This window comes from Mytilus edulis, chromosome 2 (assembly GCF_963676685.1).
Source record: "Mytilus edulis chromosome 2, xbMytEdul2.2, whole genome shotgun sequence".
NCBI lineage: Eukaryota > Metazoa > Mollusca > Bivalvia > Mytilida > Mytilidae > Mytilus > Mytilus edulis.
Window position 1 is genome coordinate 102,848,490 of NC_092345.1, and position 16,669 is coordinate 102,865,158.

Below are 16,669 nucleotides of genomic sequence, written 5' to 3' on the forward strand. Positions count from 1 at the left end.
AAGCAAAGCAGCCTAGGTTGGGGGATTAACATGTTTGAGAGAGTTTCATATATAAAAAAGAAAGATTCTTTAAAGCATGATGAAATTGTTTACTTTTAGATTTCAAGTTAAGTGACTGGTTGACAGAGCAGCAGTTACCTTCAAATGTTACACAGCTGTCAGAATTGGTGACATCCAAATTGTTAGAACATTTAGGTATAGCTGAATATTTACAGCAGCCAGGATGTGATCTGACATCTAATCCTCTATACAGTACTGCTAATAGTCATGGGTGGAACACAGGTATGTTTATTATTATGATTTAAAAAAAATAGGATATTGCTGGAACCTAGCTTCTTTTTATTGGGTACAGTATGCCTTTGTTTTTTTATTTAATACTAAAACTAAAATTTCTAGTTAGGGATTATAAATTGATATATCAATCTTTTTGAAATGCAACAAGACAACACTGTAGTTAAGGTCTGTTTTGTTATTATTGTAGAATGTGATGGAATCCTAATGTTACCAGACTTACCTGGTGGTATGATATGTCACCTGGATTCTACCTGTACCTCTGTTACCTGTTGCACACCTGTTGGACTGATTAACAGAAATATCAACTTCTACTTGACCATAGATCCATGTAATTCAGTCTTCAAACTTGGAATAGAGAAATATCAGTTTGAGTTCTCTTTATATGAAACAGATTTCAATGTACAGAAACAATTCAATGTGGAAAGAATAATAAATATTAAGTGAGTTAAACATTGTTTCAAGATTTTCTAAGAAAGAGCGTAGAATTAGTGGTTTTATTTCAAATTCAAATCTTGATCTTGATTACATACAATGTCACGTCCTTGGAAATGACTACATTGTGCATGTGTTAATAACGTACTGGACAACTTGGGACCCTTATTGCAATTTCTGTGAGCAATGTATCTTATGTGAATTACATCTAGGTGATGATATCCAGAGGTTGAAGGTTAAGGGATGATGATAAATGTAGAAGACATCAAGATTCTAATCAAAACCATGATAAAAGAAAGACAGAAAACATCATTGCTTAAGGGGGCTCGTGGGTCTAAATCATTTTTTTGTTTAATATAGGATTTCGCTATATTTTTTTATAAATGAATTTTATCATATACTTAATAGAAAAATGAAATAAAATCTGTCTCGGAAAAAAGCATACATTTTTGTTAATGTCTTTTTTTTCTGTTGAACTAATAGGAGAAATAGAGGTAATATCGAAATTGCAGGAATCGCTTAAATTTTACAATTGTTAGTTTATGTACAGCTTATTTAAACATTAATAAAAAAATATAGGTCACTGATAAGTTTAAAAAGATATTTCAATTTTAATGGCAAAAAATGACATTTTTGGACCAAAGGGAGATAATTTGGAGCTTTTTCAATGATTTAAACATTTAAAAGTCTTCTGGGGCCAAACCAAATCCAATTTGTGGGTTGATTTTTATACCATTTCATAAAGTAATAACTAATAGTGTATATAAATAAAATTTGTAATGAAAAAACAAATGTTTATTTTTTTGCTGAAATTTTTGATACTACACATAAAACTGCAGATTGAATAAACAGTATAAAAACAGTGATAAAATGAGATAATTTGGATGGGTAAGAAGTTCTTTCTTCTGTTGTGGCACTCAACTAATTGATCATGGAAAGAAAAAGATTAGTCCAATATCTATAAAAACCACACACAGATACTCCTTGGAGAAATGTTTTTAGATAATGATTAAATTTATATCCAATATTGTTGTTGCCTCTGTTTTTTCCACGCACTTTAGGTCAAACAGTTCTGTTACTTGGTTTAATACCTCAATCTTTCTCTTGAAATGTAAAATCTGCATAATACCAATATTACAAACAATGATATATATAAAACAGTGAATGATTGACTTTCTTATTATAGCTATAAGATAACATATATACCAGGAGAAAATGTATATTACCTTGACCTTGATGTCAAGGTGTGTTTTAATGATTTACTTCCTTATTATAGCTACAAGATAACAGATATACCAGGAGAAAATGTATATTACCTTGACCTTGATGTCAAGGTGTGTTTTAATGACGGGGGACCTTGTACAATTGAAGCAACTATATTTTCTAACACTAAACTCCCCAAACTTCTGTGTAGCTTGCAGAAAGGATTCTTAAAGTCAGGTAAGTTTTACCTACAGTTTTACCTACAGTTTTACTCAATTATATCAGGTATATATTTCATTACTTCATACTAGTGATGTCAAAAGATCTGAAATTTAATACTCGAATACTCGGTCAAGATACTTGAGTATTCATGAGTACTCGGATGAATCTTAAACGTCTATTGAAAAGTTTAGATTTAAGGTGGAATGCAGTGTTTTTGTTATTACCTTTTATAAACATAAGTCAAACGTACTACTTAAAGTCCGACACAGTAGACAATATATGTATCATCTGTTCCTGAGAAGTTGGTATTTTTTATGATACGTCCATTAATTTGTCAACAAGAATATTGGACTTCAAATTACTTGTGCTTTTTTGTGCTGCTCAGTCTTACTTGTAATGTGTGTTTGGTTTTATTTGGCACCATCGTTTGTCTGATTTTCTTCTTTTTTTTTTAGCAATGACGTTGTCAGTTTATTTTCAACTTTTGAGTTTGAATGTCTCTCTCGTAATTTTGCCTATTTTTTAATTGTAAATTAAACAATTATAGTTAAATTTTAACTACTGTGTATTTAAATTAATTTAAATGTACATCTCATACCAATCATGTTTACATAGAAGTCTTGATTAACAAAGAAAGATAAGTTTTACGGCTTGTGATGAGTTAATTATTAATCCATGAAAGTGTTGATCTGTGTACAAACACCGTTAAAAATGTCTCCAATCAGTTGTGTATGGTTTACCGCAGGTCACTCTGAATTTGTTCTTGTTTAGAAATATGATATGGTCAACAATTTCAGACGAAAGACTGTTTGACTTTCCTTTTGTTGTTACAAGTAGTGAACATGAAAACATTCCCTCGGAAGAAAAGAACTTTGCTGGTACTACATGTACTATAACAAATAGAAGCCTCATGATAAACATATTTATGCTCTTTATTGGTTTTATTTAGTATTTCGAATGTGATATTTCAACGGAACTAAAGTGAGTGGAAATGTGAAGAGAACATATCTCAAGATGTATAACAGGCAAACGAATATGAGTACTAAAACTGTACTCGAGTACTCGGTCTTCCGATCAAGTACCCGAGTACTCGAGTACTTGTTGCCATCCCTAGTTTATACCTCACATTTGTCTTAAAAAAGCAATAAATAACATAAATTGTATTAGAAGATTATTGAACTATCATACTTTGATCTTTAATGTCTCAATATTTGCATTACAGTTTTATTATATTTTTGACTGGTTTTAGCTCTAAAATAAAGTTTTGAACATTGTTCCATTTATAATCTAAAGCAGTTAATTTGTTCCAGTTTGATAGCCACCTTACTGATGTTTTAGTGTTACTGTTTTTTTTTTTTATAGATTGGTCATTGTCTGACTGGTTTTCCTTGAAGAATTTCAGTCCAAACCTAACACTGCCAGATGAAGGTATACTACAGCTGATGAAGGATTTAGGACTGACTTCGTTTTTATTGGACAAACAATGCAACCCGTCTGATCCAGGGTCTGTGTTTACTACATCTTATCAAGGTTGGAGCTTAGGTAAGCAGTTGCTTCTTCATTATGCTTTTATAGAAAAATGTTTTTGAATAATTTATTGACTACAATTTACAAAGCAATTGTTGCAAAAAAGGCCTAATTGTCTCTAATGTCAAACCAATTATTTCCAGATGAAAAGTAGATAAGTAAATATGTGAGATGGTGATAGAATAGGTCTAACTTATCTATTTAAATGTTGACATTTTCATCCAATTAGGCCCAAAATAAGGATTTTGGTGAAATTTAAAAATATCCTTATCTTTCAACCAAATTTAAGCTTCAAACACAGAGCTTAGAATCTGTGAATTAAAAGCTTTTGGGGTAGATGTGTTAGTGTTAGAACAATCAATATGTTACAAGATTAGATGCCACCATATTTGAGACAAATCCAACCTAATGTTTTACCAAGTAGATTATAAGTTCAGTACATATTCCATAGCAACTTTAATTTAAAAAGTATTCAAAAAGATTGCAAAATGTTTGTAGTTGCATATATTTTCTTTATGGATTTTGCCAAAGCCTTTATTTTTTTTCTTTGTAGGTTGCCAAGATAGCGTTGTTAGATTACCTCCCCTAATGGAAGATCTGAACTGTTACCTTGATGAATCCTGTACAGGGATACAGTGTTGTGCAAATGTTGGTTTTATCAAAAGAAGTTTCCACAGTTTCTTTACAGTTGATACCTGTAACTATGTGATTAGTTTTGGTGTAGAGAAACTCAAATTTGATGTTACTTTGGACGATGTAACATATGGTGAATGGAATCAGTTTGACCTCTTTGGGGTTATCTCTGTCAGGTATGATTACTGTATATGTCACTGTCTGGTAGGATTACTGTATTTGATAAGTCACTGTCAGTAATTGCATATGATATTTCAATGTCGGGTATAAATACTGTATTTGATGTGTCACTGTCAGGTATGAATACTGCATTTGATATGTCACTATCAGATATGAATACTGCATTTGATATGTCACTATTAGTAATTGTATATGATATGTCACTGTCAGGTATGCATACTGCATTTGATGTGTCACTATCATGTATGAATACTGCATTTGATATGTCACTATTAGTAATTTTATATGATATGTCACTGTCAGGTATTCATACTGCAAAGCTATGTCGCTGTCAGGTATTGCATGATATGTCATTGTTAGTTAAGAATACAGTAATTGCTGTCATTGACAGGTATGAATACTACTGATAATATGACTCTGTCGTGTATGACTACTGCATATGATATGTCACTCAGGTATGAATACTGAATTTGATATGTCACTCAGTTATGAATACTGCATATGTTATGTCGCTGTCAGATATGAGAACTGTATTTGATATGTCACTGTCAGGTATGAAAACTGTATTTGATATGTCACTGTCAGGTATGAATACTGCATATGATCAGTTATTGTCAAATATGAATACTATTTTCATATTTTACTGCTAAGTATGAATACTGCATATGTGTCACTGTCAGTAGATAGATATAGGAAGATGTGGTGTGAGTTCCAATGAGACAACCCTCCATCCAAATAACAATACTGTATATGATATTATACTGTTAAGTAGGATTAGTGCATTTGATAGGTCTATGTCAGGTATGAATATTGCATTTGATATGTCACTGTTAGGTAGTCATACTGTATATGATATGTCATTGTCAGGTAGTCTTACTGTATATGATATGTCATTGTCAGATATGCTTACTGTATATGATATGTCATTGTCAGGTAGTCTTACTGTATATGATATGTCATTGTCAGATATGCTTACTGTATATGATATGTCACTGTTAAGTAGGATTAGTGCATTTGATATGTCACTGTCAGTTATGAATACTGTATATGATATGTCTATATCAGGTATGAATGCTAAATTTGATATGTCACTCAGTTATGAATACTGTATATGATATGTCTAAGTCAGTTATGAATACTGTATATGATATGTCTAAGTCAGATATGAATACTGTATATGATATGTCTAAGTCAGATATGAATGCTAAATTTGATATGTCACTCAGTTATGAATATTGTATTTGATATGTCACTGTCAAGTATGATTATCCTTTATGATATCTGGTAAGAAAACTAAATCTGATATATTGCTTTCTTCTTTGATTACACATTTTCTTTTTCAAATCATTTAAATTCTCAGGGACTATCTTTTTTATATACTTACCAGTTCCTATTTTATATATATTTATATATCTATGTAATTTTGTAGTTACAATTACAATTGAATGTTTTCAATAAAAATGTGATTTGATAAAATGTATCTTAATAGTAAATAAAAATGTATATTTTTCAGGTATATGATAGATAACTTACAAGAGGATGGTTTGTATCTTGTATCATTGACACTGGGAGTATGCTGGGAATCTGATGGATCAAACTGTCAACAACATGTTATACTTAATAATGCTTTGTTACCTAAACCCTTGTGTAACTGGAATAAACCATACAACGTACCAGGTAAGTTTACTGTGTAATCAGAATAAACAATACAAAATACCTAGTACATTGGTAGGCTTACTGTATATTTGGATAAATGTTATGGAATATATTAAAAGTTTGCTGTATAATTTGTAAATTGTTGAGGAATATCTTGGAGTTTTACTTCTCATTATCACCTTGGTGTATCAGTATCCAATTGTATGTATTATGGTAACTGAAATGATTTAATATATCATATATAATATACATTTATTTTATTTTAGGGATATCAATGTAAATCTGTTCTGCCGGCTGACATTGTATTTATTATAGTAACTCAAATGATTTAGTATATCATATATAATATGAATTTATTTCATTTTAAGGATGTAAATCTGTGATGCCAGCTGACATTGTATTTGTCGTTGATGAATCTGGCAGTGTAGGACAGAAACATTTTGACGATACTGTGGAGGCCATTATTGATACTGTAAACAGTCTAGTGATCCGTGATGACCTTATCAATGTAGGAATGACCTTGTTTGAAGGTCAGGGAACATCAAGAAAAATATTAAACGTAAAAGATGGGCATGATAAGACAAAAATTAAAGAGACCTTGTCCAAAGCTGTATATCAGAATGGGATGTATACAGATATTGCTGATGCCTTTAGTTACACATGTAATCAGATGTTTGTAACTAGTCAAGGAGATCGATCGGAGGCTGTGAATTACTTAGTTCTATTGACTGATGGGAAGTCAGACTCCATCAAGGCTGTACAACAAGCAGAATTATGTAGCAGTAAAGGTGTTAGAATTATATCTGTAGGGATAGGGACAGGCATTGATGTTGATCTATTGAAGACAGTGGCCTATAAACCTGAGTATTTCATCAAAACTGCATACAGTGAACTGAATACCACCTTACCTACTCTGGTTTCACACTCTGTAGATTGTAGTGCAGGTATACTGTCTTTACATTGTTAAATGTCTTAAATTCTAACTACTGTTGAAGATAGGGATGGTGTTAAAAGTTATACTTTTCCAAATGTGATACTCAATTTTTTTGTAACTGACATATGGTTCACTTGATCTCAGCTCTTCATTATTCAAACTTCAATTTTAATATTAATTGGTTCTATTGTGTTTTCCCATTGCCATATCATGAATGAAGTACAGCACACAGAGAGAATACATCTTTGCCAGATCACCTCAGAAGAACATCAATGTTTAAATATAATGACTATGTAGGAAATTTTCTGGCATTCTTTCTGAGTAGAGCTTCCTGCCATTTGGTATTAAATTTCATGCAACCACATGCTAAACTGTGTGATACATTTATATAATACATAATTACAGATTTTTCTCTGGACAATTTTCTGGATAACAGTGGATTGCTTAGTCTAACAGAGTTCAGTATATCCCAGCTACTGGAATATCTTGGTGTGTCTGAATATCTACAGGGTTGTGACAAGACACAGACTCCATATGTACCAGCTGTAAATGGCTGGAATAATGGTAGGTTGTTTGTATCTTGGTGATATAGCCTTCACAGTTGTAAAACCCTTGTCAACATCTAGTCTTGTTATGATGATGTCACTTCTTTCTGCACATTAGTGAATGAGCCGTAATAACTCTGTAGAGAATCCACTGGTATGACACTACCCATCATTACCACTTTGTTCAATATCAGTCCAAATTCTGGTCCTTATAAAAAGCCAACCAGCTAGTACATTGTTTATGTGTTCAGGTCCTTAATTTGCATTATAAATATTTGCCACTGGACATCAAGCAATAATAACAATTGCTTATAGTTTTAGTATAAGAAGACAATTTGTTATGCTCTTATGAAATGTGTAGCCCCTTAACTTGAAAAAGTTAATGTTATATCTCATGTTTTCACAAACAGATGAAGATATTGAACTCATTATTTGATGTACATGTATAATCATGTTATTGGAAATTACAGAAAGTCTGAAATATCACTGCTAGTCTTGACTCTTGAAAAAGAATTAATCTCTCCTCAGTAAGTATCATCTTTTTTTATTTTCAAAATGTATTACAGTAATTATGTTTGGAACTCAAACACTTAAGAGATTAACAATATAGATGTTGACTGACTCTATAAAAAATGTTCTTTGATACAAAGGGTAATTTGTTTCAGCATGCCCATCAATGCCTACGTTTAATGATATATCTTCTCATGCATCATGCTATATACCAGACACATGTACAGCTCTAGACTGCTGTATTGAAGTAAACAGAATAAAGAGACAATTTCATACCTATGTAGATATAGATACATGTAATTATAAACTGACCGTGGTGATAGAGAAACTATATCTGGAATACTCCTTGGTTGACTATGAATGGGGAAAGAAAGAAAAATACTCACTGTTTGGATTGCTGAATTTACAGTAAGTCAAATTTTCTTATGGCTCATTGAAAAATTGTCATTGTGGAAAAACTAATGAAGTGAAAAGGGGGGGAGGAATTTGTATTGCCACAGGAGAATAAGGTAATGTTGGATAGCGGAAGAAGTTTTTCCTTTATATATGAGAAAGGTTTACAATAGAGAACTTTAAGTTGATGGTGTTATATTTTATTTGAAAGGTTTACAACAGAGAACTTGGCTGATGACAGTGTTTTATTCTATTTGAAAGGTTTACTATAGAGAATTTTGCTGATGACGGTGTTTTATTGGTTAATATGGATGTATCTGTATGTATGGAAAGGTCAGGACCTTGTGAAGTACTAGTTCAACTCTTACAGAATGTTACACTTCCTAAACCTGCGTGTAATTGGACAAGTGATTTCATCGTTAAAGGTAAAATTTGTATATCTAGGAACATTTTTGGCATAAAGAAAAAATGAATTATTGACGTGAAAAGTATTTGCATGATTGAAAGCAATTAATTGTAAAAATGGTTCAAGATTATGAAAGTCATTGCCATTTTGAATCTTTAATGAACAACACTTTTGAAACACTTGACAAAATTTTTACACAGTTAAAAGTGTAAATGAAAGGTTAATATTATTAATAAGCAGTTTATTTGGAATGATGTTGAATATTTTATCTTATAGGTTTTTCCCTTGACAACTTTCTTGTGAACAGTGGGTTGAGTACTTCTGTAAGTTCTTTGTCATCAGAAATCACCAAGAAATTGTTAGAAACTCTGGGATTATCACCGTTCCTATTAGAGAATCAGTGTGACCAACAAGATTCACCATTCCTACCTAATATTAATGGATGGAACAATGGTAAGACCGTCATGATAGATATCTTAAAAAAACAAAAAAGACAGAATTCATCTATGTTAAAAAGGTTTCATATTATTGTTGAGCCTTTGACTTAAGTTGAAAAAGTCAGACACATCGATCCTACAATCCGTCGTGGTAGACATTTACAAATATTCACTCTGGTTAAAGTTTTAAAAATTTTAATAACTTTCTTCAACTATCCTGGATTTGTACCAAACTTGTACAGAAGCTTGTATCCAGAAGTAAATTTTGTAAAAATAAAATTCCATTTTTTCTGTATTTTACTTTTAACTGGACTTAGTTTATCTGCTGGGAAACAATACATTCACTCTGAGGTTAAAGTTTTTAAAATTTAAATTACTTTCTTATACTATCCTGGATTTGTACTGAACTTGGACTGAAGCTTGTTTATGATTTAAGGGGGCTCGCGGGTCTAAATGAAATTTTTTATTTAATATAGGATTTCTCTATATTTTTCTATAAATGAACTTTATCTTATACTTAATAGAAAAATGAAATAAAAAAATGGGGTCACCGTTCATTTACGCTCACAATCTGCCTTCGAAAGGAGCATACATTTTTGTTAATGTCCTTTTTTTCTGTTGAACTAATAGGAGAAATAGCGGCAATAACGAAATAAAAAAAGAACTAAATTACAGAAATCGCTAAAATTTTACAATTATTTAGTCTATGTACAGCTTATTCGAAAACAACAATAAAAAATATAGGTCACAGATGAGTTAAAAAAGATATTTCAAGTTTTATGCCAAAAAATGGAATTTTTGCACCAAAGGGAGATAATTTGAAGCTTTTTCAATGACATCTACATTTTAAAAGTCCGCTGGGGCCAACACGAATTGATTTTTTGGAATGATTTTTGTACCATATGATAAAGTAACAGCTACTTAAGGTAATCAATAAAATTTGTAATGAAAAATTAATGTTTAATTTTTTTCTGAAAATCTTATACCCGCGAGCCTCCTTAAAGCTAGTATCTAGAAGGAAATTTTGTTAAAATTTTTTACCTGTTTATCTGTATTTTACTTATAAATAGACTTAGTTTTTATTCCAGTTAACATTACATGCAGTCTGAAGTTAAAGTTTTAAAAACATTTATTAGATTCATAAACTATCCTGGATTTTTACCAAACTTTGACAGAAGCCTCTTAAAATCAAAAGATAGTATCAAGAGGAATATTTGTACCAATATTTCATCCCTTTTGTATATTATTTTGTTTCTACAACTCTTTTATTTTTGTAATGTAAAGAAGATCATTCATATTTTTTGATGTTTATAATCACAGTAGGCAGTATGAATTAAAGGACCTGGAGTCGGTTTCACAAAAAATCTTTGGTCATAAGTATACTGAATTGTTCATGACTTAAGATCAATCTTAGTCATAAGTTTTTTTTGTGAAACCAACTCCTGGTTTTTAAAAAACAAATGCAAACTTTTTAAATTCATTTCCATTTTAAGGACAAAGATATTATAGAAATTTTGGGTAAGGCATACATATATGAATAATTGCTGTCAATATTCTTTTCCTTCACAGACTGTCCACATGACATTGTCCTTCCCAGTCTCCCTGCCTCAACCAGATGTCACGTTGGAGACTATTGTACTGGTATAACATGTTGTACTGATGTAGATCTGATTGGTAGATCTATTACAACCTCTGTCAGGATTGACCCTTGTCAGTATACATTAGAGGTACAGATAGAGAAACTAACAGTCAACATTAGTCTGGTGGATTATCAATTTGGAAAGAAAGATCACGTCTATCTATTTGGAGTTATTCGTCTTGAGTAAGTAATAAGTAAACATGTTAAAGGACAATCACTTGAACTGTTTGAGGAGTTATACCACCATTGATTTTCCCCTATCAGTCTTTGTTAAATTTGCACTTTTCAAAAAAATGTGCAGAAGTTATCTTTGTTTCAAATAAAGAAATACTTTGTATGAGTAATGTACTATAGGAACAATTTCAAATAACATTTTATTTCATACAAGAAAATAACCATCACTGGGAGTTAACCAATCAAATTTCTCCCCTTATCTAAGAAAGGGATCAAAGATACCAAAGGAACCTGTGTACAAGGTTTAGGAACCATGTAACCTCAAGTTTACAAAATATTCTACAGAAACCCAAAATAAAAAAATAATAGTGATTTGAAATACCAAGACATATGTTTATGAAACAGAAATGTTTTGTTACAATAAAATGTAGGATTAATTACCTACAACTGTCAAATTCAAGGGAATATTTTTTTTCGACCTATTTTCGTATACAACTGGAAGTTACGTACCATGATTTGGTGAAAATAACACCCAGAGTGAAAATAAGTTTGTTACAGTAATCTAATTGGAACATTCAATAAACTCATCATAGATATCAGGATTAAAATTTTGTATTTAAGCCAGACACACATTTTGTCTACAAAAGACTCATCAGTGATGCTTGAATAAAAAAAGTTAAAAAGGTCAAATAAAGTATGAAGTTTAAGTTCAAGATTGATAAAATTGAGAATGGAAATGGGGAATGTGTCAAAGAGACAACAGCCTGACCAAATAAAAAACAACAGCAGAGGGTCACCAACAGGTCTTCAATGTAGCGAGAAATTCCCGCACCCGGAGGCGTCCCTCAGCTGGCCCCTAAACAAATATATACTAGTCCAGTGATAATGAACACCATACTAATTTCCAAATTGTACACAAGAAACTAAAATTAAAATAATACAAGACTAACAAAGGCCAGAGGCTCCTGACTTGGGACAGGCGCAAATATGCGGCGGGGTTAAACATGTTTGTGAGATCTCAACCCTCCCCCTATACCTCTAACCAATGTAGAAAAGTAAACGCATAACAATACGCACATTAAAATTCAGTTCAAGAGAAGTCCGAGTCTGATGTCAGAAGATGTAACAATGAGTACACATAACTCCATCAGGTCAATCTGACTAGGGATTTTCTATAATCCTCATTTACACAGCCATCTAAAATTCCCTGATTTAATGTTGAAAAATAATTTGAATAGATGTTCATTTTCTATAGTAAAATACAATTAATCTATTGGACAATACATTTGATTGTTGAAGTTTATGACTTGTTTCTTCAGTTATGACATAGAAGATCTGAAGTATAAAAGACAGTTCTTAGTTAACCTTGAGTTGAGTATTTGTTTGGAGTCCAGTGGACCCTGTATGATAACTGTTCCTGTTCTAGAGAATGCCATACTACCTAAATCTGTATGTGAATGGGAAAACAACTTCATTGATCAAGGTAAGACATTAATTCATTTACTTATCACACATTTTAAAAGTAAAATCACAAAAAATACTGAACTCTAAGGAAGATATAAAACGGAAAGTCACTAATCAAATGACAAAATCAAAAGCTCAAACACATCAAATGAATATGTAACTATGTCCTATTCCTGACTTTTAAAGTCGTTGTTTTTATATTCTTATAGTAAGTAGTAACCATGGTATGTCTTTAGTGGGTAATACAAATTGATGAAATAATTACTCTTTATCTAACTTTTGTATTTGCTAAATATTCTGAACTGCCAAACAGACTTTTGTGAATTATTTTCAATTCTTTTATACAAATGATTTTTGGTGTTAACTTTGTCATATCCTCACACTGTAGTATACATTAAGATTTGTGTCTGCTTCTTCCAAACCCCTAATCATATATTGAAACTATCTCAAAATCTTCATGATAAAATGCCATTGTGAACCTAGTTGTCAATGCTGTGGTACTCATTATTTATCCGTAACATCAAAACCCTTGTTACAAATTCAAAAAGGGGAAGTACATAAAATGGTGGATTAAACCTTGTTATATTTAGCTATACCTCCTACTTGTATTATAGAGACAACTATCAAGCAGAGTCAAAATAATATTGATTTAAGAATTATTGGTCACCTTGCTGTCTCTAACTATGACCAAACCCATACCCTATAGTCTACTATAAAATGTCTTGTGATCCAATTAAAAAACAAAGTGAACAAACATTACAGGAAAAACAAAAGTAACAAACAGACAGCAACATGAAATAAACTTTGGACAAACACATAAAGATTAAGGCAGGGCTAAACATGTTGGTGAGTGCTCAAATATCCCCTTACATGGAAAAATTGTGTAGCTGTACAAAATGAATAAGATCAAACTGTTAAAATCAGTTGGAAATAGCTTGACTTACCAGAATAGCACAAACCATAAAAACATCTTAAATGAAGAAAAAAAAGGACATTTGTGTATTTGTTTCTAAATATTTCTTTCCAGAATTTTCATTTAATAAATACATAAAAGATTCCTTTGGACTCAGTAATGGAGCTGTCTTAAGTGATTATCAGAGGAAGAAATTAGGCGATGTTTTAGGCATAACTGAATTCTTAATGGATAAAAAGTGTTTAATGTCTGACCTACCATACACTGGAACAGGCTGGAATAATGGTATATATATGCTTTATATGATTTGACAATGATCATATTGCATTTATTATGTAGAAATATAAAAGTTATTTTTTTCAATTAAAATCAGATGAAAGAAAACATGAAAATAAACATTTTTCATGCAAAAAAGTGATCCCATCTTCAAAATCATTAATCTTGTGTATGTATGAATGAAGGATTCAACTGAATGGTTAAATTTAAACCAATTTTGATGTATTAGAAATTATAGCAATAAAGATAATGAAGCCTTGAAATTAGTTTCCAATTATAAGCACTCTACCAGGGGATAATCTGTTATGATTTCTACCTGATAAAACAGCTAGACAGAATTCCTATAAAATTGCGCAGATTTTCTACAGAACTGAAAGTGCACCTCGTTCTTCAATTTTTTAAAGCTACTATACTATTTTGAAGGTTGTAACCCAATGACTACCAGCCTTCCCTCTCTACCTGTAAACACAGCATGTTATATCACAGACACCTGTAACACAGTACAATGTTGTACGAACGTGGACAAGATAGGTCAGTCGTATGAAGCAGAAGTCAGTATTGATCTGTGCTTGTTCAAGCTAAATGTCAGGATAGAAAAACTTGAGTTAAACAAAGACCTATTAAACTTCCAGTGGGGGACACCAGTAGAGATGTGGCTGTTTGGATTAGTAAGAGTCGGGTAAGATAATTAGTTCAATATTATAATTACTCTTTTTGCCAAAACAAAAGTCAGGGGTACCAGTAGAGTCCTGTGAGATAATTGGACAGATACTTTAGTTTCTCTTTATGCCAAAACAAAAATGAGGGTATTTTTTGCATAAAACTAAAAAAAAAAAAAAACATATTTCTGTGTCAACAGTAATTTTTGTTTATTTTATATTGACATTGTATGATCTAGAGACAAAGCTTAACATCATGATAGATTAAGTGTTTACATTGTAATTTTTTCAGATTGACGTTGTATGATCTAGAGACAGAGGGTAACATCATGATAGATATGACATTGAGTGTTTGTGTAGATGCTGATGTTTCTGTACCATGTTATCATTCAGTACAGATTTTCAAAGGTCATAAACTTCCAAAATCTGCCTGTGGATGGACAATGGATTTCCCAGTTCCAGGTAATTAATGCACGCAAGGATAGCTTAACTTTTAGTAATTAATAACATGAATAACCAACTTTAAGAGGGGGTGGTTATGGTTTTTTCTTTATAAAAAATATTCTGAATAAACTCATCTTAGATACCAGGATTGATATTTTATATTGGCGTCAGAGGAGTTTTTCTTCTACAAAAGACATATCAGGAACGTTAGATAAAAAATGTTTAAAAGGTCAAATAATTAAGTACCAAGTTGAAGAGCATTGAGGACCAAAAATTCCTTTAAGTTTGCCAAATACAGCTAAGTTACTCTATTCCTGATCCCTAATTAGATAAAAAAAAATATTCAGTGTTAAATTGTAAATATTCAAACTGATGTTAATATTGTATATTTGATATTGTGCATATCATATAGATATAGGAAGATGTGGTATGAGTGCCAATGAGAAAACTCTGCATCCAAGCCACAATTTATAAAAATAAACCATTATAGGTCAAGGTACAGTCTTCAACACAGAGCATAGGCCCACACCGAACAGCAAGGTATAAAGGGCCCAAAAAATTACTAGTGTAAAACCCTTCAAATGGGAAAACCAACGTTTTAATCTATATAAAAAATGAGAAACGAGAAACACTTATGAACCACATAAACAAACGACAACCACTGAACATGTATGGATCCTGTGCATCTGGATTGATATTTATTTTCACCTTACAGGATTTGCCTTAGAATCATGGCTTTCTAGCAACAGTTTACCAGTGAACATGAACCTACTACCACAGTGGTCTGTTGAATATTTATTGCAGGAGTGGGGAATTAGAAAATTTGTCACAGACCAAACTTGTACAAAAATTTTCTCAGATTTTGATATTGACTACATAGCAGGTAAAACTATTTTATGATTTGGCTGATTGATTCAAGTTTTTTCTTGTTGTACTCCTGTACGAACTGTGACGCCAATATATGACACGGAAACCAGGTGTAGAAATCATACTTTATCCTGCCGGTATTGCAATGTTTACAAAATGAATGTCCAGGCATCAACCAGGCGTAAACCAGGCGTAAAGCAAGCGTAACTGAGGCGTAAACCAGGCGTAAAATTAGGCGTAATATTTAAATGAGTACGCCTGGTTCACAAAAAAATAGGCGTAATATGCAAATGAGTACGCCTGGTCAATAAATAAACCAGGCGTAATATCCTTACATAATACTACACTTATATTAGATCAGTGTATTACCTAGCTGTGTATTTTTATGCCCCACCTAAGATAGTAGAGGGGCATTATGTTTTCTGGTCTGTGGCTCCGTTCGTCCGTCTGTGCTTCCGTTCGTCCGTCTGTGCTTCCGTTCGTCCGTCCGTCCAGGTTAAAGTTTTTGGTCAAGGTAGTTTTTGATGAAGCTGAAGTCCAATCAACTTGAATCTTAGTACACTTGTTGCTTATGATATGATCTTTCTAATTTAAAAGCCAAATTAGACTTTTGACCCCAATTTCACGGTCCACTGAACATAGAAAATGAAAGTGGGAGTTTCAGGTTAAAGTTTTTGGTCAAGGTAGATTTTGATGAAGCTGAAGTCCAATCAACTTGAAACTTAGTAGACTTGTTGCTTATGATATGATCTTTATAATTGTAAAGCCAAATTAGACTTTTGACCCCTATTTCACGGTCCACTGAACATAGAAAATTAAAGTGGGAGTTTCAGGTTAAAGTTTTTGGTCAAGGTAGTTTTT

General features: G+C 31.8%; 1 protein-coding gene across 1 annotated transcript in view; it reads left to right on the top strand.

Moving 5' to 3' along the window:
* LOC139511133 (uncharacterized) overlaps window positions 1-16,669 on the top strand; it is a 231,704-nt gene that overhangs the window by 110,071 nt on the left and 104,964 nt on the right. The window contains exons 87-103 of the mRNA XM_071297705.1: window positions 100-282; window positions 482-734; window positions 2,003-2,166; window positions 3,514-3,693; window positions 4,232-4,487; window positions 6,005-6,168; window positions 6,516-7,091; window positions 7,487-7,645; window positions 8,292-8,544; window positions 8,791-8,954; window positions 9,212-9,388; window positions 10,942-11,194; window positions 12,505-12,668; window positions 13,677-13,847; window positions 14,262-14,517; window positions 14,790-14,959; window positions 15,657-15,824. Of these exons, the coding sequence (XP_071153806.1) occupies window positions 100-282; window positions 482-734; window positions 2,003-2,166; window positions 3,514-3,693; window positions 4,232-4,487; window positions 6,005-6,168; window positions 6,516-7,091; window positions 7,487-7,645; window positions 8,292-8,544; window positions 8,791-8,954; window positions 9,212-9,388; window positions 10,942-11,194; window positions 12,505-12,668; window positions 13,677-13,847; window positions 14,262-14,517; window positions 14,790-14,959; window positions 15,657-15,824 (3,711 nt within the window). The remainder of the gene's footprint in view (window positions 1-99; window positions 283-481; window positions 735-2,002; window positions 2,167-3,513; window positions 3,694-4,231; window positions 4,488-6,004; window positions 6,169-6,515; window positions 7,092-7,486; window positions 7,646-8,291; window positions 8,545-8,790; window positions 8,955-9,211; window positions 9,389-10,941; window positions 11,195-12,504; window positions 12,669-13,676; window positions 13,848-14,261; window positions 14,518-14,789; window positions 14,960-15,656; window positions 15,825-16,669) is intronic.